Source organism: Podarcis raffonei, chromosome 17 (assembly GCF_027172205.1).
Source record: "Podarcis raffonei isolate rPodRaf1 chromosome 17, rPodRaf1.pri, whole genome shotgun sequence".
In the NCBI taxonomy this organism is placed as follows: Eukaryota; Metazoa; Chordata; class Lepidosauria; order Squamata; family Lacertidae; genus Podarcis; species Podarcis raffonei.
This window is the reverse complement of record NC_070618.1, coordinates 841,213-862,172: the sequence shown is the minus strand read 5'-3', so window position 1 is coordinate 862,172 and position 20,960 is coordinate 841,213. Positions and strand designations below refer to the sequence as shown.

At 45.4% G+C, this 20,960-nt stretch overlaps 1 protein-coding gene and 1 long non-coding RNA gene across 4 annotated transcripts in view; one reads left to right on the top strand and one right to left on the bottom strand.

Moving 5' to 3' along the window:
• Positions 1–20,960, bottom strand: part of CTC1 (CST telomere replication complex component 1) — a 42,919-nt gene that overhangs the window by 7,326 nt on the left and 14,633 nt on the right. For all 3 annotated transcript variants that reach the window (XM_053371061.1, XM_053371062.1, XM_053371063.1), the window contains 14 exons: positions 20,046–20,348; positions 19,777–19,905; positions 17,387–17,610; positions 14,432–14,603; positions 13,484–13,687; positions 12,594–12,717; positions 10,845–10,959; positions 7,835–8,288; positions 6,820–6,909; positions 5,600–5,725; positions 4,981–5,045; positions 2,068–2,174; positions 1,426–1,594; positions 72–152 (listed from right to left, as the gene is read on the bottom strand). In XM_053371061.1, the coding sequence (XP_053227036.1) occupies positions 72–152; positions 1,426–1,594; positions 2,068–2,174; positions 4,981–5,045; positions 5,600–5,725; positions 6,820–6,909; positions 7,835–8,288; positions 10,845–10,959; positions 12,594–12,717; positions 13,484–13,687; positions 14,432–14,603; positions 17,387–17,610; positions 19,777–19,905; positions 20,046–20,348 (2,363 nt within the window). The remainder of the gene's footprint in view (positions 1–71; positions 153–1,425; positions 1,595–2,067; positions 2,175–4,980; positions 5,046–5,599; positions 5,726–6,819; positions 6,910–7,834; positions 8,289–10,844; positions 10,960–12,593; positions 12,718–13,483; positions 13,688–14,431; positions 14,604–17,386; positions 17,611–19,776; positions 19,906–20,045; positions 20,349–20,960) is intronic.
• LOC128404959 (uncharacterized) overlaps positions 2,618–20,960 on the top strand; it is a 55,956-nt gene continuing 37,613 nt past the window's right edge. The window contains exon 1 of the long non-coding RNA XR_008328205.1: positions 2,618–2,898. This is a non-coding gene — a long non-coding RNA (uncharacterized LOC128404959). The remainder of the gene's footprint in view (positions 2,899–20,960) is intronic.

The window sequence follows — 20,960 nt, the reverse complement described above, 5'->3', positions numbered from 1 at the left end:
ATGAAACGCATTTGCCAAACACAGCAGGGAGTTGAGTGAGAAGGCAGAGCTGCCAAGAGTTTTGTACTCACAGGGAAGAAAGGTCGTGGGGTGCAGCAGCCAGAACAGACACGCAGCTGGACATAATGTATGTACAATAGACGTTTTTGAATCTGTAATACAGAGGTTTTGGTTTTTCGAGGAAGCAGCCTGTCTGTTATCCTAAAAGAAATATATCAATGCCACGGGACAGAAATGGGATTCCCAAAGAACTGGAGCTCAGAGTAGGTGCTAATTCCACCCCACCCCACCCCAGTACAGCACACCACTGCCACATCCGGGCTTGACTCAGTCCTGTTTATAACTGCGCCAACCTTAAAACGTCCGTGTTGAGCCCTCGGAATTTCATATAACTTAACGGTTCAACATATAATCAATGGTGTCCCCAACGGACTTGACATCCACAGATACAGAGGTGCTGTATCTAGTAATGAGAGCGTGGCAAGGTTGGGGTGGTGGCAGAGCCGTAGAGAGGTGATCTTGCGCCCCTGGCAGAACCGTCCAGATTGGGCCACGGACAAATTAGCCCTTCTTTCCGCCTCTCCTCCAACCCCACCCTCCACCCATTCAAGACCCTCTATTTAAAACCTTTTCCTATGCGGAAATAATATTTTTATTTACAGTGGTACCTCGGGTTACAAACACCTTGGGTTACAAACACTTCGGGTTATAGACTCCGCTAACCCAGAAGTATTACCTCGGGTTAAGAGCATTACCTCAGGATGAGAACACAAATCGCGCACAAGCAGCGCAGCAGCAGCGGGAGGCCCCATTAGCTAAAGTGGTACCTCAGGTTAAGAATGGACCTCCGGAACGAATTATACCTGAAGGAGCGTCTCCACCCCCATCGTTCTGCCCGGACACTGAGGTCCAGCTCCGAGGGCCTTCTGGCGGTTCCCTCGCTACGAGAAGCCAAGTTACAGGGAACCAGGCAGAGGGCCTTCTCGGTAGTGGCACCCGCCCTGTGGAACGCCCTCCCATCAGATATGAAGGAAATAAGCAGCTATCCTATCTTTAAAAGACATCTGAAGGCAGCCCTGTTTAGGGAAGTTTTAATATTTAATGCTGTACTGTTTTTAACGCTTGATTGGGAGCCGCCCAGAGTGGCTGGGGAAACTCAGCCAGATGGGCAGGGTATAAATAATATATTATGATGATGATGATGATGATGATGATTTAAGTACGTAACCAGAGGTACCACTGTATAGACATATTTATGGACATATGTTTTAGCCAATTTTGCACACACACCCCTCGCCTGTGCCTGTGGCGGGGGCATTTCTCAACACCCCGTAGCTACAGCCCTGGGTGGTGGTCAGCGCACACAAACCAACCAGCCCAGAGTAGGTGCCTAAGCCCATTTCAACGCCTTTTGGGTCCACATACCTGATGGAAACCTTGCGCTGCAAGTTCTGAAAGAGAATTCTGGCGCCAGGAAGCAGACCCCAAAGATAGGGCAAGAATGCCGCTTCAATGTACACATCCAGCACTTCTGAGGCACCAGCTGTAGGTGATACACGTAGCTTCACGGTGTAATCCCGGGATAAGAGGTTTCCTAAGTGTGAGGAAGACAGGCAACACTTTGATCTCATCCAGTAAATACCGTATTTTTCGCTCTATAAGATGCACCAGACCACAAGACGCACCTAATTTTTGGAGGAGGAAAACAAGAAAAAAAATATTCTGAATCTCCCAAGCCAGAAAAACAAGAGGGATCGCTGCGCAGTGAAAGCAGCAATCCCTCTTGCTGTTCTGGCTTCTGGAATAGCTGCGCAGCCTGCATTCACTCCATAAGACGCAAACACATTTCCCCTTACTTTTTAGGAGGGAAAAAGTGAGTCTTATAGAGCAAAAAATATGGTACCCTAAGTTAGGAAAAACAGATCTATAGACTTGGCACCAGAGCAGCTCTCCCTCTGCAGAATCATTCTGCCTGACCCAGACACACCGATCAGGTCGATGTGTCTTATTTATGTGCTCAGCCATGGACCAGAAATGGTCCTTCTATAGTACATTCAAGGTTCTCACCCATCTGCTGCATCAAAACCTCTCCAGGCGACTTCTTTCCAACGTAAGATTGAACCAAAGTCCTCTGCACTATTAGGCCAGGGAAAGAGACCAGGGAGCCTGTGAAACTAATGAGCAGGAACAGGTTTAAGAGTTTTACCAGGTTCTCAAATACGTGGAGAGAGCACGGCCAGATTCTCTCCCCAAAATTTTATTTCATTTTCCATATTAAAATTTACTTTCACATAAAGAACATACAATATAAAAACAAGATTCTAAAGAATCTCCTGGACTTCCCTCCTCCCCTTAGTGGGTCTTATTGTTAGTCTTTTCCTTCTGCATCTTTTATAATAATCCATATTTTTGTATCTCCATTATATCCATAATTTGCCGTTAGATTACAAGCGTTATTGCAAGCCCACTAATAATTTTAACTGTTTACAACAGGTTTTAAGGTAAATTATAAATTTTCTCCATTCCTTATTAATGTTTTGGCTCTCCTGATTTCTGATTCTTCCAGTCATTTTTGCCATTTCGGCGTAGTCTATCAACTTAATCTGCCATTCTTCTCTAGCAGGGACTTTATCTTCTTTCCATCTCTGGGAACGGCCAGAGTCCTAACCCAGTATGTTTGTACTCTTAAAGTGACCATAGAACATTGGTCCTGAAAGACCTACATTGGCTCCCAGTATGTTTCTGAGCACAATTCAAAGTGTTGGTGCTGATCTTTAAAGCCCTAAACGGCCTCGGCCCAGTATCCCTGAAGGAGTGTCTCCACCCCCATCGTTCAGCCCGGACACTGAGGTCCAGCTCTGAGGGCCTTCTGGCGGTTCCCTCCCTGCGAGAAGCCAAGTTACAGGGAACCAGGCAGAGGGCCTTCTCGGTGGTGGCGCCTGCCCTGTGGAATGCCCTCCTATCATATGTCAAGGAAATAAACAACTATCTGACTTTTAGAAGACAGCCCTGTTTAGGGAAGTTTTTAATGTTTGATGTTTTATCTTGTTTTTAATATTCTGTTGGGAGCCACCCAGAGTGGCTGGGGAAACCGAGCCATAGATGGCCGGGGAATAAATTATTATTATTCTTATTGTTATTATTATTGCACCTGGAGTGTCAGCATGTCTCAATAGGAGAGATGCTTCAACGGGAAAGAATTATGGCTCTTGAGTTGGCACCATGTTGAGCGAGAGCAGGATTTATTGATTAAATTCCTATCCTGCCTTTCTTCCCAAAGGAGTCCAGGGTAGCAAACACCGAAGTGGTATCTACTTGGTACATCTATGGTCAAAATTGGGACGGGGAAAACGGGAGAAAAAGTAGAGGCAGCAAATCAACGCCATTAGAGGGGCAAGTTCTTTGACAAGAGCAGAGAAAGTGGAATAAATCTGAAGGCAAAGGCCGACGAAAGGAGGCAACTGACAGACAGGCGCAAGGACTGCCAAACTGTGCCCTTCATTAACATCCAGGGAGAAGAGAGAGATTGCAGCAGATGGAGCTAAGCGTCAGATATTCCTCATCCCCCACAAAAAAAACAGCGCAGGCTGAGTCAGTAACCACTTCCCTAATAGCACCATCACGGTGGAAACTTCCCCGTTCCGAAGGAACAATTTCCAGACATGAACCTGAAGGCAGAAGAGGTGCAGATTCAAGCAAAGGTGTGTGGCGGGAGGTATGGGATTGAAGGGGTCAGGACATTGTTGTAAACAAAAATTGCCCTTTTCCCTTATGGGGTATCCAAGAGCCCATATAGAGTCCTTACATAGGTTCCCTCTATTGGTAGGAGAAGATAACAGAGGCCAACCAGAGAATATTGAGAAGCAAAGCAACTAGTAGGCTTGATCTTTATTGATCTGTTGCAACAGGGTGCTCCCCTCACATGCAGGAAAGGAGGAGGACCCAGAAAAATAGTGTGCAAGGCCTTATAAAGACTTTTGAAATTTCCATCCTGTAGATCAAGACCACCCCCAGAAACATCATACCTACATCACAGAAGGGGTGTAACCTAAGACCACCCCTCAGATACATCACACCTACATCACAGAAAAGGCGGTCTAAAACCGAAATTTGAATATTCTTTTTCTCCTGTCATTGTTCATTTCCTATCTGGCAGGTTACTTGATTGGATTGCTTGGGGAGCCTGGCCAGTCTTTTGTAATGATAAATCCTTAGTTCCTGGGCCAGGTCACAGGCTCACACCCTATTCAAACCCAGGCATACCCTTAAGACAGGATTTGTGAAGGAAAAGACAATGGGGAGGCTTTTCCACTTTGACCATGCAGAGAAAACATTTGCTCAGTTTAGGAATCAAAATGGTTCCAGGTCGGTCTTCCTGTGCTGATCTATGTACATGGTTGGTTGGTAACCCTTATGAACATTACCATATTAAGACCTCAAAATTCCTATCACAACATGACACGGCCGCATGGTGAATATTGAGCAACGTGTGTCTTAACTGGCATCTCTGGTGCTTAATCTTAACATGATCCCTTTTGGTCTTGTTTAAAAGGATCCATCCATTAATCCATACATTACTGAGGCGGCACTCGTGTATGGAGGCAGCTGGTGGGGCTCAAGAGAGCGCCACTTCCCTGATCCTCCTGCCCATGCGCATGCGAATTACTCTTCAGATTAAGACGAGGTCTGTGTGCACCTCATGTCCTCAGCTAACTCTCTCTCTCATCTCAATACAAGGCACTGGTGCTCAAAAACCAGCTTCTCTTATATCCACAGCCAAAGATGTTGGCATTAAAAGCCGGAATATCATTACATTTTCTTTTTAGCGGAGAGTCAGCAGCAATACAAAAATTCCCCATTGCAGGAACTAGTTGACTGGGCCGTGTTGTTCCCTGCGAATCTTTTTTTTTTTTTAATGTTTCCCCACAGATTCTTTTATCAGCTTCTTAGTAAATAGGAACAGAGGGAAGGCTAGATTACCTGGAGCTGAGAATCTCCGCAATGGAAAACAGTTTTCGATCCATCTCCGGCACTGTCGAAACCAGCTGAAAAACAACATTCCTTTATAAAAACACAATGCAATGTCAAACACTTAAAACTTCCTGACACACGACTGCCTTCAGATGTCTTCTAGAAGTTGCATAGTTCTTTATCTCCTTGACATCTGGTGGGAGGTGCCACGCAAGACGAAATTAATTCCTTTCCGCAAGTTTTGTCGTCTTGCGATTTTTTTGTCTTGCGAAGCACGGTGTCGGGAAAGTTTTGGAAAAGCTTCAAAAATCACCAAAGTCTTTAAAAACCTCAAAAAAGGCTACTATGTACACTGCGTTCTATGAGTTGCTCCTCGAAGTCAAGTCGCAACTGTATTAACGGTGTTAAGAAAAAGGAAACAAACTTGCAAGACGTTTCCGTCTTGCGAAGCAAGCCCATAGGGAAAATCGTCTTGTGAAGCAGCTCATAAAACAAAAAACCCTTTCGTCTAGCGAGTTTTTTGTCTTGCGAGGCATTCGTCTTGCGAGGTACCACTGTACCATGAAGGCCTTCCGCTTGGTTCCCTGTTACTTCACTTCTCACAGTGAGGCAACACACACAGGCCTACCTGAGAAATACAGCCCACGTGGTGCAGGAGGGCTCCATCTGGAACAGGGAGAAACAAGGAACGTCTCAGCGGATTCAGGTTTCCTTGTGCTGGTGAGCAGCACAGTTGATCAAAGACACCCAAATCCTGCAAAAGCAATAGCACCAAAGATACAGTCAGTGCTTTTCTTGCTGTGACAGTACTCAGCAAAGAGTACTGTCACCTCTTCTTCTTGAGGCACATGGCAGCTATTTTATGCCGACAGCCATGGCACTTTTACCTAAAAAAGCACTGGATACGGTACAGAATAGAAAAAATCCCCTGCAATGCAGGAACATGAACTTGGCATTTACAGTGGTACCTCGGGTTACGAACACTTCAACTTACGTTTTTTCAGGTTACGAACGATTGTAACCCGGAAGCAAGCTGTACGAGCTCTTGGAGGCCTCGCTGCTGCCCAGAGGCAAACCCGGACATCCGTGGGGCCTACGAAGCTCTCTGAGGCCTCCACGAATGCCGGGAGCCAAGCCGATTGTGATTGTGGAAAAGGACCCTGAGCCCCCATCCAAACAATGAGCGAACGTAAGAAAAGAAATAAATGTTGTTATTTTTTTCATCTAAAATACTGTCTTATTTATTTTATAGTACAGTACATTGATTATTGCCTTCATTTTATGGATTAATGGTCTCATGAAACAGTAAAATCCGTGTTAAATTGCTGTTTTAGGGGGTGTTTTTCATTGTCTGGAACGGATCAATCCACTTTCCATTACTTTCAATGGGAAAGTCCGCTTCAGGTTAAGAACGTTTCAGGTTAAGAATGGACTTCCGGAACCAATTAAGTACTTAACCTGAGGTACCACTGTATATACCACCCAATCAGATATATCCTCTGGGTAGAGGGGAGAGGAGAACCACATCCATCCCAAAGCCTAGAAGGATGTGAAGAATGGACAATAAAAGGTAATAGATCCTTTGGGGAAAGTAGCAAATCAAGTGAAAGTGTTTCTGTTCAGGCACAGGTAAATATTGACTCAGAAAGAAAAGGGTCACAAACAAGAGCAAATCTATGAACTACAGACTGACAATTTAGCAGAGCAAACAAGGAAGAGACGCCAGATTGTCACAGCAAAGAACAAGCATTTTGATCACAGGAAATCAAAGAACCCCAGAAATGACTGGCAGGTCTCTTGCAAGGTTTCCAGGAATGGTTTGGAGCCGGAGCTGTTTTTCATCCTTACCGTGCACTGGGGGATGGTGAGCTGGTACAGGTGATCCAGGTGCAGGAAGGGGAACCACCGGAGCGATTTCCTCAGGAACAGGAGCAACAGCTGAAGTGAGAGGATTTTTTAATAAAGGGAAAAAAGAGAGGCCAGTAAGAGAAGAATGCCGATTGTAAATGTAAAGGCAAAACACATTAAGAAGCAACAGAATTGGCTTCCATGCAGAACAGGTGATCATTTGAGAGAACGCGAGAATTAAAACCAGCTGCAGAACACTGGAAATGCAATATACATAATAATAATATAATAATTTTTATTTATATCCCGCCCTCCCCAGCCGAAGCCAAGCTCAGAGCGGCTAACAACAGTAAAATGATAAAACATTCTAAAATCATTTCATTATAAAATTAATTCCAATCAGATTAATGGCAACCATTTGGCTAGAGTTCTGTGAGGATTGCCAAAGGAGGGGGTCAGACTGTGCTTTGGCCAAAGGCCTCGTGGAACAGTTCTGTCTTGCAGGCCCTGCGGAAAGATGTCAAGTCCCGCAGGGCCCTAGTCTCTTGGGACAGAGTGTTCCACCAGATCGGAGCCACGGCCGAAAAAGCCCTGGCTCTGGTTGAGGCCAGCCTAACCTCTCTGTGGCCTGGGACCTTCAAGATGTTTTTATTTGAAGACCGTAAGTTCCTCTGTGGGGCATACCAGGAGAGGCGGTCCCGTAGGTACGAGGGTCCTGGGCCGTATAGGGCTTTGAAGGTTAAAACCAGCACCTTAAACCTGATCCTGTACTCCACCGGGAGCCAGTGCAGTTGGTATAGCACCGGGTGAATGTGATCTCGCAGCGAAGACACCGTAAGGAGTCTCACCACGTCATTCTGCACCTGCTGGAGTTTCTGGGTCAGTCTCAAGGGCAGCCACATCAGTAGAGGAACAATGCAGGAAGCAGCACTTATCTCAAAAGTCAACCCAGCTACCTCCACTCCAACCCCGGAGAGGATTCTGAAAACATCCCTTGCTCCCTCGCCTGTCTTACTTTCTTCTGGGCTTCACTGGTCTCTTGCAGAGCGGAAGTGGTAAACTCTTGCCGGCACCCGGTTTCTCCAAGATTCTTGCACAGTTCAGGGCTGCCCATCCATACCACTGTGGCTTGAAAGCAGAGTTGCGCTGCCCGGCCGCCTTTGCCCCCGTCTCCGGAAGTCGGCAGATAGTTGCGCCAGACGAGACCCTCTTTCTGCGTCACGAGGAACAGGCGGGACACGCAGCCGGCTTCCGCAGCGCTGCCCTGGGAAGGCTCTGCTGTGCTGGCGCCCGACTCTGCCCTTCCTGCGCCGGATATTCTCCCCTCTTGCGATCTTGGCTCAGCTGCCGAGGAGCCATCGCCTTCTGCTTGAGAAGAGGTCCTTTCATTCGCTCGGCGACCCTCGGAGGCTCTCTTCTCGGGAGTATAAAGGATCTCCACATCCTCAAAACAAAACTGTACGCAAGGCCTTGGAGGAGAACAGAGAAGTGGGGTGAGTACAGCTCAAGCCCATTATTTACAAAAATAAATACAGTGGGACCTTGGTTCTCAAACTTAATCCGTTCCGGAAGTCCGTTCCAAAACCAAAGCGTTCCAAAACCAAGGTGCGCTTTCCCATGGAAAGTAATGCAAAATCAATTAATCTGTTCCAGACTTTTAAAAACAACCCCTAAAACAGCAATTTAACATGAATTTCACTATCTAACGAGACCATGGATCCATAAAATGAAAGCAATAAACAATGTACTGCAGTCACACAATCGGTCAATCAGTAGCTGAACTGAGTTCCACACAGTCACAAAAACAAAACAAAAAGAGCCGCAAAAACCAAAACACAAAATAGCAAAAACAGACAGAACTCGGCGTAACACCCAAAACGGAAGTGTGGCACTCAACTTGGAAGCGTAACACTCAAATGGAGCACGTTCAGCTTCCGAAAAAAGATCACAAACCGGAACACTTCTGGGTTTGGAGTGTTTGGGTTCCAAGTTGTTTGAGTACCAAGGTGTTTGAGAACCAAGGTACCACTGTAAACATAGCTGTGGAAAAGGACTGCAGAGGCAAGCCTTTCGGGGTGTATACTAAACATTTCTCTGTTGGACAGGACTTTTTTGTTGACTGCTGCTGCCAGTTTTCATATTATTGCTGAATTTTAGTTTACGTATGTTATTAAAGTGTATGCCCACTTCCCAGTAGGTAATTTTTTCTTTGTTTGCATTTCGTATGCTGTGAAGCTGCTTTAAATGCCCCATGGGCAGAAGAGCAGCAAACTCCAAGACTGTACCATTATTTACCAAAAGGACACTACAGTCGTACCTTGGAAGCTGAATGGCTTCGCTCCTGAACAAATCGGCTCCTGAACGATCGAAACCTGGAAGTTAGTGCTCCAGTTTCTGAATGATTTTCGGAAGCCAAACGTCCAGCGCAACTTCTGATTGGCTGCAGGACACTCCTGCAGAAAACCAGAAGCCACGCTTTGGTTTTTGAACAGTTCTGGGAATCGAATGGACTCCCAGAATGAATTCTGTTGGAAAGCCAAGGAAGCACTGTATCTGTCAGGGGCAGAGGAGGGAGGGTAGAGACCACCTCCCCTCCCTGACCCTTGCAGGGAGGAGGAAGTGGAAGACAGTTTAGATTTACAACAGGGGTTTGTGGGAGGTCACAGCTCAGAGGCAGATGAGGAGAAAAGTTGGGAAATCATGGGAGAAGAAGAGGAGGAAGCGGCAGAGGGGTGACAGCCGGCGGACAACGTGTCTTTAGAAAGCATTCCAGACCCTCCATCTCCCAGAACCTGGCAAGCCTTGAAAGTAGGGGAGCAAAGAGCTCAAAGACAAGAGGACCTGTAGCAGCACCCATAGAATTGATGAATGGGGAAGAGATGGGGGGGTGGAGATTCACTTGGGATAATGCCATTATCCAAGAGGCTGGGTTCTATAGCTTCTCTGAATAAAAAGAAGATGGTAAGAAACCTTCCTTGTCTTTATACTTTCTGGGCAACCAGCCAGGAGCCACTGGCAGAATCCTGACACTATCCGTGCATGAGAAAAGGGCTATCCACAGGCTTGGGGGAAGCACAAGGTTTGCTGAGTTACAACAGCAAAGACTTTGGAGGGAAAGGGAAAGGGAACAGAGAGGTGGGTCTCCTACACAGCATCATTTCACACGGCAACATTGGTTTTGTAGCATATTCGGGCTAAAATGAATCTCAAGCCTGAAAAGTTTGAAGATGACTGGTCTTGATATTGGGCACAATATTGAGCTGGAAGCGTGGATAAAATTACGGAATGTTGGTTTGAGATTTACAAGATGTATGCCTTTAAAGGAGAATGTATTAAAAATGATGTATAGATGGCATTTGACACCAATAAAATTAGCTAAAATGTATAGGAAAAGAGACAGAAAATGTTGGAAATGTAAGGAAATAGACGGATATTACTTTCATATGTGGTGGACTTGTGGCAAGGTAAAAAGATTCTGGGAGTTAATCTATAATGAACTTAAAAAGAAATTTAAGTATACTTTTCCTAAAAGACCAGAGGCATTTTTGCTAGGTCTGGTGGGAAAAGAAATTAAAAGAAAAGACCAGAACTTGTTCATGTACGCCACAGCCGCTGCATGAACTTTACTGGCCCAAAGATGGAAAACACAAGATTTACCCACCATCCAGGAGTGGCAGGTGAAGATGACAGGTTTTGTGGAACTTGCCAAATTGACAGGAAGGATCCGGGACCAAGAGGACCAGAGATACAATAACTATTGGAATAAATTTATTGAATATATAAAGGAGAACAACAAAAATATCACTAGCAGGACTGGAATAAAACCTCCAATGTAAAACAGTAGAGTAATGACAATAATATATGCAAAAAGTATGTGATGTATATACCAACTCTCCACCTGTGTGCTTTGTACCACTCCAAGGCCCTGCCATGGTTCTTTCGGGGGCTCAGAGAAAGGGGGAGACTTGCCTTAATAATAATAATAATTTATTATTACGGTCGGAGACCAGCTTGTGGAGACTTGCCTTGTTTTCTTCTCCTTTATGTGCTCGGGTGACCCCAGCTGCTGCCAAGAAGGGAAATCACTTCGAAGGAATTGCTCGATTACAAACTGAAATATTTCTACCTGCAGGAGGCACCCTGCAATAAACAAACAATAATAGAAATAGACACCACATCAACAGTTAAGCAAAGCTGGCTAAAGAAAAAGTCAACTGTGAAGCAGATATAGGTGTTTGCAGAAGACTTGGTCCTCAAATCTAAAGCAAGCCATTCTACTCTCTGTGCTAAATCTCTTCTTTCTCAACCCCCAAACTCATCCTTATCTGACCCAGTACGTTCCAGAGGCAGAGACTGAGAAATCTGGCTTCGCTTTGAGAATCCTCCTTTGAGCACAAAGTAGTCCGGACACCAGTGGATTTCCATCTGTAGTCACTTGAGACAAAGTTAGCAATCTGTTTATGAAGGTAAAATAGGGATGAGGGGGACTCCAATTACAGTGGTACCTCGGGTTAAGTACTTAATTTGGTCTGGAGGTCCGTTCTTAACCTGAAACTGTTAAAGCACCACTTTAGCTAATGGGGCCTCCTGCTGCTGCTGCGCCGTCGGAGCACAATTTCTGTTCTTATCCTGAAGCAAAGTTCTTAACCCGAGGTAATATTTCTGGGTTAGCGGAGTCTGTAACCAGAAGCATCTGTAACCTGAAGCGTATGTAACCTGAAGCACCTGTAACCTGAAGCGTCTGTAACCTGAAGCGTCTGTAATCTGAAGCGTCTGTAATCCAAGGTACCACTGTATGGGAAGGAGCAGGCAGCCTGGAGGGCAAGATAAAGTAAGATCTTTCTCCAAGCTAGAGCCCTCAGCAGCATCAGAAATTTAGCAAGGATTGGAAAGCCCCTTTTCCCGCTGCCCCGCAAACCACGGCAGCAGCAGATTATACATTGCAGAGTTCTCCTGGCGACTCCCTTACAACTGGAAATATCAACTTGCAATCCAATATTTGTTGAGGGATGATACTCCCAAAACTACCAAGATTGTTTCAGGGTACTTAGCCGAGATCTTTAAAGCTAAATCTAAAGTTACCTGATTTATTCAATGGTGGTTATTTAGTCTTTTATATACTGTACGTGTTTGGATTATCAATGTATTTGGATGACTGTATGATTTTACTGTTTTAACTTATGCCAATAAAGGTTAGTTTCAAGTTAAAAGTTACAATATGTTTGTCCCTAATGTTGCACAGGCCTTCTCCGCTGCACCCCAGAGCTGGATCCCAAAGCAAGATTAAACCACACATAATCAAGAGCCCTTTTAAAATTAAAGGCAACATTATTTCACCCCTTTCTGAAGTCCTAGGAATTGCAAATATTTGTTTCCCTGCTTCTTAATTAGTACAAAGTTGGTTTTTCTAAAAATGCATTTTCTTGACTTGGTTGGTAAAGATTGCATGGCTAAGAACAGGCTATTTGCTTTCCTTGTCAGGTGCCAGACCTTTTTATCACGATGTGTAACAATCTATTTTGGCAACTTTGCTCAAATGTAAAAGCTGTCTTAGCATTGTATTTTGGAAGTTAGAATACTATAATATGTTCTTATTATGTGCTAATCTATCTTCCCAGGGTTTATTTAAAGGTCCAATACAATGGTTTCTTTTGAAGAAAGCTATCCTCTTAAAATCAAAGCTGTGAAATAATTTTCTAAGTCCTAAGAGCCAGCATCATATTGTTGGTTTTTAAGAGCATTCAAACCACAGAATCAATATAGGATGGACACACCTACTAAAGACGTCTCAGCAAATGGCCGGCCATCTCTGTGGAATATTATACAAGGGAGGGCTTTGCTTCTGTCTTGTAACTTGAGGGAGCCACTGCTGGAAGAGTCCAGCCACCCAAGCAACACCTACCCACCCAAAAGAGAGAAAAGAAAAAGGTGAAGAACACGGACGAGACATGATGCTATTCCCAAACATTTTCCAGGGATCTCTTTGTAGTGAAATAATAAGCATTTGTATAACACGATGGGAGTGTGCAAAGCACTTAAAATCACAGGATTGCAGAATTGTAGAGTTGGAAGGGACCCCGCGGGTGTCAGGCTTCAGGGAATTGGCTTCCTCCCCTGTGGCTCTTAGTGAGCAGATCAAATGAAAGGGAATTATTACCAGTTAGTCTCTTTAATAAACACAGCGAAGGACAAAAGAAAGCATGTCTTCTAAAAGTGTGGTAGTTGTTGTTCTCTTTGACATCTGGTAGGAGGGCGTTCCACAGGGCGGGCGCCACCACTGAGAAGGCCCTCTGCCTGGTTCCCTGTAACTTGGCTTCTCGCAGTGAGGGAACCACCAGAAGGCCCTCGGAGCTGGACCTCAGTGTCCAGGCAGAACGATGGGGGTGGAGACGCTCCTTCCAGTGTTTCTTCTCCTGGCTGCTCCCCATCCATATTTCCCAGCTTCTGCCTTCTGAACTATGCCCTTCTGTAAACCACTGTTCCAAATCTATACTGTCCTCCTGCTCCTGGGAAGATTCAGGAGCAGCAGAGGGAGGGGATGGCTTCCACCATTCCTCCTCAGTGCAGCCTTCCTCAGCACGGTCCCTGACAGAGGGTCAACCAGTTCAACCCCCAGCAAGTGCAGGAATGTTGCTGCTTTTATGAAGTTGAATTTAGCACTCACCATCCGAGGCTGAAAGCTCTCAGCAGATAAACTGGAGTAGGACCAGGCCAATCTGCGATTCAGCTCCTCGGCGATTACGTTGCAGAGCTCGGGGGCTGAGTTCAGTTGTTGCAGTGGACTGAGGCTTTCCCAGCCCTTCTTCTCAGCCATGGCAGACAGCAGAGAGAAAGGCGGAATCTGACATGGCGGCTCCAAAATCTCATACTAGGAAAGGATTGAGAGGGTCTAATTATCCTCTATCTCCAGGAAGAGATGGAAGCACTCGGGGCTACAATCAGGAGTAAGAAAAGGTAAAGGACCCCTGGACGGTTAAGTCCAGTCAAAGGTAACTATGGGGTGTGGCGCTCATCTCACTTTCAGGCCAAGGGAGCCAGCGTTTGTCCACAGACAGCTTTCTAGGTCCTGTGGTCAGCATGACTAAACCGCTTCTGGCGCAACGGGACACCGTGATGGAAACCAGAGCACACAGAAACGCCATTTACCTTCCCGCCGCAGTGGTACCTATTTATCTACTTGCACTGGTGTGCTTTTGAACTGCTAGGTGGCAGGAGCTGGGACAAAGCAACGGGAGCTCGCTCCATTGCGGGGATTCGAACCGCCGACCTTCCGATCGGTTTAGACCACAGCACCACCCTAGATGTACCCAAGGTTCTGATAGGTTTGGTGAAAAACGGCGACCATTTAATACCTGAGAAACATGGGAAACGTCCAGTTTGCTAAATTGTTGGCATCCTCTCAACATTACTAGCAAGTCCTCCATTCATGGAGCTAAAGGTAAAGTTAAAGGACCCCTGGACAGTTAAGTCCAGAAGAATCTGACTATGGCCTGTGATGATCACTCCGTCGCGGGGATTCGAACCACCGACCTTCCGACTGGCAAGCCCAAGAGGCCCAGTGGTTTAGATCACAGCGCCACCCGCGTCCCTGCACAGTCAGGAGTAGAGCTACCTGCTGCAGGGGGCAGTGGTGCTCTTCCGCCAGAATCTCTTGATGGATGTTTCTCTCTTCTTTTCCGAGCGGCACCAGAACATTCAGAATAGGAACAATAAACTTCTCTGCTGCCCCCTGGGCTGGGTGGCTAAGGCAGTGCAAGGACTGCTGGTGCGGAAGGATACAAAACCTAGGAGGGATTATGGATGCATTAGCGCCTGCCAGGTTCAAGCAACCCTCAAATAGAAACCCCAGGAAGGGGGAAATGCAAACAGCAGGTGGAGATAGTAGGAAGGAAGCGCAGAACAAGCCGAGACAACAGTAAGGGAAAAGGATATGGGATGTGAATGTAGACATCCAAGAAAGGCCAGTCTAAGATATTCCCACACAATGGGACATTTTGTACCTTCTGTGATTAAAGTGCTTTGTTACCCTCCCACTTTGTTCTCAAGTTCTTCATTACTATGTTCTTAACTGCCATCTTCTACAGTATGTGAAATTACCAGGGGTTGGGTCAGAGTTTTAATCTGTTATAAGCTTTTAAGACATTTAATATACCATATTTTTCGCTCTATAAGACGCACCAGACCACAAGACGCACCTAGTTTTTGGAGGAGGAAAACAAGAAAAAAAATATTCTGAATCTCAGAAGCCAGAACAGCAAGAGGGATCTCTGCGCAGTGAAAGCAGCAATCCCTCTTGCTGTTCTGGCTTCTGGGATAGCTGCGCAGCGTGCATTTGCTCCATAAGACGCACATACATTCCCCCTTACTTTTTAGGAGGGAAAAAGTGAGTCTTATAGAGCAAAAAATATGGTAATCGGTGATCCAAGTCAGTCAATTTTATTGTATATAGCCAAAGGCCAACAGAGAATAAAAGGAAAACTTTCCTCTAAAATGTATACAACGTAAGCCATAGCAGTTTACAACGTAAAATAAATTTACAACATTAAAAATTAAGACCGCAGAGCACTCGCATAGCTGGAACGGAGCTTCTTGGCTGCCAGCGCAAATTTGGCTTCCTTGTAATGTATAGATGCTTATCTGCTAGGAATAAAAATTTAAAAAATAAAAAATTGTCCAGTAGCACCTTATAGACCAACTACGGTAAGTTTGTTCTATAAGGTGCTACTGGACAATTTATTATTATTATTATTATTTCAACTGTGTCAGACCAAGACAGCTACCTACCTGTATCTGCTAGGAGTACAGCTGGCACTTCCTGTGCAAATCAGCAGATAGTGTGTAATGTCCTGATTGCATCCCTATATACATTTTTTATCCATATGGGGAAATTCCCCAATATCTCCCCTCTAAATATGATGAGGGCATCTGTTGGAATCTTAGCTCTACGAAGGCCCTGCCGTGTTGTGGGAAGGTCAGAGTCTCAAGGTAATGGGGCCTTGAGTGATTGGTCTTAATTTGGGGGTATAACGACAAACAACAACAATTTATTTATTTATACCCCACCCATCTGGCTGGGTTTCCCCAGCCACTCTGGGTGGCTTCCAACAAAATATTAAAAATACAATAAAACATCAGACATTAAAAACTTCCCCAAACAGGTCTGCCTTCAGGTGTCTTCTAAAAGTCAGATAGTTGTTTAACTCTTTGACATCTGATGGGAGGGCGTTCCACAGGGCGGGCGCCACCACCGAGAAGGCCCTCTGCCTGGGCACCAAGTAGAGTAACAGGCAGCAATGATGGATGCTCCTGATCACACAGCTATTTTTTTTTTAAAAAAGGGTGATATTCAGCTTTACTCAAACCAGACTTATTAAAATTAACAAATGTAACTTAGTCACATATATGAATTTCAGTGGGTTTCCTATAAGGACAACTTGGACAACTTCTTAACACAACTGCTTATAAAAATAGCATTTGCCAAGCACCATCGTAAACGAGTCCTTTCTTCTTTTCTCTCATAACAGCAGGCTTCCTCAAACTCGGCCCTCCAGATGTTTTTGGCCTACAACTCCCATGATCCCTAGCTAGCAGGACCAGTGATCAGGGATGATGGGAATTGTAGTCTCAAAACATCTGGAGGGCTGAGTTTGAGGAAGCCTGTATAAGAGGATACCTGCTTTGATGTGGGCATGATTTTATTTGTTTCATAAAATTTATATACCACCTGACCATAAAACAAAACAACCACAACATGGTTTACAAAAAAAAGATAAAATAAAATTACCAATAAGAAGAAATAACAATAATTTTAAACTTCATTCATTTCATCAAATTCTTTTATTATCTTAAGTCACAAGAATGCTTCTTGATCCAGAAATATTGCCCTTACCCGTATGCAAGTTTAAAAGATTCAGTTATGTCAGATAATAAAATGATTTAATGAAATAAATAAAGTGATCCCTTATTTGCCCATATCTGGAGGCAAAGAGAGGCTTCCTTTGGTACTTACCCTCTCGCTGACTCCAAATATGGGCAAATAAAGGATCATGTCCAAGGTTTAAACGTCTTGAGAATGTCCATCAACGTCTTCCATCATTACAGAGCTTCTAAATTCAAAGATCTTGGCTAAGGGAGACAATTCCACCCGCAAATTACAAGAGCGATTGGAAAATAGCCCCAAAGAATTGGTTTCCAATTGGGAGTAAAAGCTGCACAGCTTCGTCATACTGCCACATGCCATAAGTTCAACAGTGCTCACTGTTATGTATTGTGGTCTGTGTTTGCCTGAGCAAAGGATTCTGAGCTCCTGTGTTCTGATTCGATACATGATATCCAATCACAGAACATTTCAGGATTTGGGCCTCTGCCATTGGCCCTTGAACTCTGAGTCGTGATTCGCAGCTTGGAAGTTTAGACAGCCAATCACGTTGGGAGTGGGAGTGGCCCAGGCTTTCAGGAATGTATATAAGCAGTTGCTTTGCCCCTGTTCCCCAGTGATGTAGTTCAATAAAGGTTCTTGCTGTTATCGCTGCGTCTTGCCTCGTGGGAACCCACCGACACCACTCACCTCTGCTCAAAAGTCTCTAGCAAGCTGACCAGCCAGATATAGAGCGGCAGGCTCAAATTGAAACGCAAAAGCAGCTGAATATAAAAATTCCCAAATAAGGCTACAGGCTGGTACAACGTGCTGCATGGCGATAAGCTCTTCAGCACCACCACGCTGCGCAGGCAAGCTCCGAGGACGGAAGGCGAGGCAGCCAGGGGCTTCTGCACAAGGTGGACGTCTTGGAGCTGTAAGACAAGCGGACAGATCAGCATAAAGGAAACAGTGAGTTCTTAAAGCTACAGTGGTACCTCGGATTAAGTACTTAATTCGTTCTGGAGGTCCATACTTAACCTGAAACTGTTCTTAACCTGAAGCACCACTTTAGCTAATGGGGCCTCCTGCTGTGCTGCGCCGCCGCTGCACGATTTCTGTTCTCATCCTGAAGCAAAGTTCTTAACCCGAAGCACTATTTCTGGGTTAGTGGAGTCTGTAACCTGAAGCGTATGTAACCCGGAGCGTATGTAACCGAGGTACCACTGTACTGCAGTTTCCATAAAAAAGACCAAATGATTTCACCCGATATCCCACCAGTCAAGCATTACAGTGGTACCTCGGGTTACATACGCTTCAGGTTACAGATGCTTCAGGTTACAGATGCTTCAGGTTACATACGCTTCAGGTTACAGATGCTTCAGGTTACAGACACTTCAGGTTACAGACTCCACGAACCCAGAAATAGTACCTCGGGTTAAGAACTTTGCTTCAGGATAAGAACAGAAATCGTGCTCCGGCGGCACGGCAGCAGCAGGAGGCCCCATTAGCTAAAGTGGTGCTTCAGGTTAAGAACAGTTTCAGGTTAAGAATGGACCTCCGGAACGAATTAAGTACATAACCAGAGGTACCACTGTACTCCTTTGAGGTTTAAGAAGCACCACGGAAACAGCTTGGGCAAAGAGAGACAAGATAATGTTCACTCCCAACAAGAATCTCTTAACTCAGGTCCAATGCTGTTCTTGCCCTTGGCTGCATTTGAGGGATGGGCAATGGCCAGGCCAGATTCCATCATTAGAGCTGGGCGATATATTTATAAATTGTCTGAAACAGGTATGGCTTTCAGCCCATGATACCGGTTTCAGACAATTGGAGAAGGCTCAAATTGCCTGCAGACAGCAACGGCGCAGGCAGGCAGGCGGAGCCTGAGAATGTTCCGGAAAGCACTTTAGCGGGCTCCGCCTGCCTGTCAGCGCCTTTGAGGAAGCTCCCTGCCCCTTTGTTTTTGGTTTTTGTATAAATGAATTTTATTTAACATAATTGTTACAAAATATAAGCAAAACACTGCAAATGCATACACACATATACACTTCGAATAAGCACATATGCATGAAAAAGGAACAAGAGAAAAAAAGAAGAAAGAAGAAAAAATAAAGAGAAAAGAAGAAGAAGAAAAGTTGGAAGAATTTCTTCCTAATTTATTCTACAAATATCTCAATATGAAAATACTAATAAAATTTCATTGACTTCCATCGCTTACACTGCACTTCCTATATACATTTTAAGCAAGATTGCTTAAAATCTTGCTCCCTGCCCCCTTGGCTTGTGCGAGCCCGAGCAGCAGAGGGGCTTGCTGAGCTGGGGGTGGGGGGAGCTTCAACAAAGCCCTGGTCCCCTCCCAGCTCATGTGAGCTAGAGCAGCATGGGGGCTTGCGCAGTAGGGTTGGGCGGTGGGCCTCAGCTGCTTTTCCCTTCTCTAAGGTTGGGAGGAAGCAGCAGCTGAGATACATGCCAGAGGCAGACATTGAGATATATCAGCATATCGTAGTATTTAGCTGCTGATAGATTTATGATGTCGAAAACCAGATATCACCCAACCCTTGTTGTTTAGTCGTTTAGTCGTGTCCGCCTCTTCGTGACCCCCTGGACCAGAGCACGCCAGGCACTCCTGTCTTCCACTGCCTCCCGCAGTTTGGTAAACTCATGTTTGTAGCTTCAAGAACACTGTCCCACCATCTTGTCCTCTGTCATCCCCTTCTCCTTGCACCCTCCATCTTTCCCAACATCAGGGTCTTTTCCAGGGAGTCTTCTCTTCTCATGAGCTGGCCAAAGTCTTGGAGCCTCAGCTTCACGATCTGTCCTTCCAGTGAGCACTCAGGGCTGCGTTCCTTAAGAATGGATGTGTTTGATCTTCTTGCAGTCCATGGGACTCTCAAGAGTCTCCTCCAGCACCATAATTCAAAAGCATCAATTCTTCGGTGTTCAGCCTTCTTTGTGGTCCAGCTCTCACTTCCATACATCACTACTGGGAAAACCAGAGCTTGAGCTATACGGACCTTTGTTGGCAAGATGATGTCTCTAGGTGATGTCACCCAACCCTACTTCTTCTTAAAGCGCCAACTCTAGGACCTCAGTCTCACCTCTACGCCTGCTCCTGGTCGGAGCCCACGGCCATAATTCAACATCTGCTGATAAGCAAGACAAAGAGTGAACTTGTTGTCCAGTTCATAGAGCCCAGCTTGGGCATTCAGCACCTGGGTGATAGTGCCCTGGAAAAGGAAGAGAAAGGAAACATTACTAACGATGTGCCCTGCTCTGGAGAAATCCAAAGACACCTTCTTGAATCCCAAGGCAGAGGAACCAAGTTCAGGGTGGGGTTCTCTCTGTGCAGGAGATACTGTTTGCTTACTGCATAGGAGATCATCTGGGACTTCCGAGCTGGAACCACCGTCTTCGCTTTCTCCTCCAGCTCCAACGAGCTGCTAAGCTGCTCACAGGCCTTGGTGGAAACAGACACAGTTGGACTTCCTTCTGAAGTACTGCCCAAAGACTGCTCCTTCACTCGTTCCGTACAGTAAGGTAGAAGGTGTGAGGAGGAGCTGGTGATGAATACCCTCAATCCAGAAGCTTTAAGGCAAGCTGTTTTAAGATCAGTGAGGACATACCGATGCCCAAGCTGTAGCACGTGATGCCAAACCAACTGGGAAGATCTCTAGGACAGAAAAACCAGAAGGTGAGTCAGAATTCAGCACACTCTCAAGAAATATATTCTTCCAACAAGAGCCTTATCCACCAGCCTCAAAACTGGAAGTTACACATCACCTCTAAGATGACTGCACCAGTGTTGGAAACTGAGATATGGAAGCCAGGAGCTAAATGGCACCTTAGACCGAGGTTATGGGCGCAACAACGGAATGTCTAGGTGTGCTTTTTTATAACAAGAATACAAAGCTGAAAATGAATGAGCTGCAGCTAAAATATTATGATCATTTTTCACATGGTCTAGTGCTTCCCCTGCCCACCCCCCTAATATTCTTAAGAGGGTCTTTTCTCCAGTCTTCAGAGCGTAGCTGGAAGTGGAGAGGCAGAAAAAGGTCCTCCTTTCCTTCTACTCTACAGCTTTAATCTGAAATCTTAGGCGCCCAGTACTCGGAAACTGCTCGCACTAATGAATTTCACTGTCGCAAAATGCGCCTAGAACAATGGGAGATTTGAACCCTGGACTCTGCTCCCTATTACAGTTGTACCTTGGAAGTCAAATGGAATCCATTCCAGAAGTCTGTTCGACTTCCAAAACGTTCGGAAACCAAAGTGCGGCTTCTGC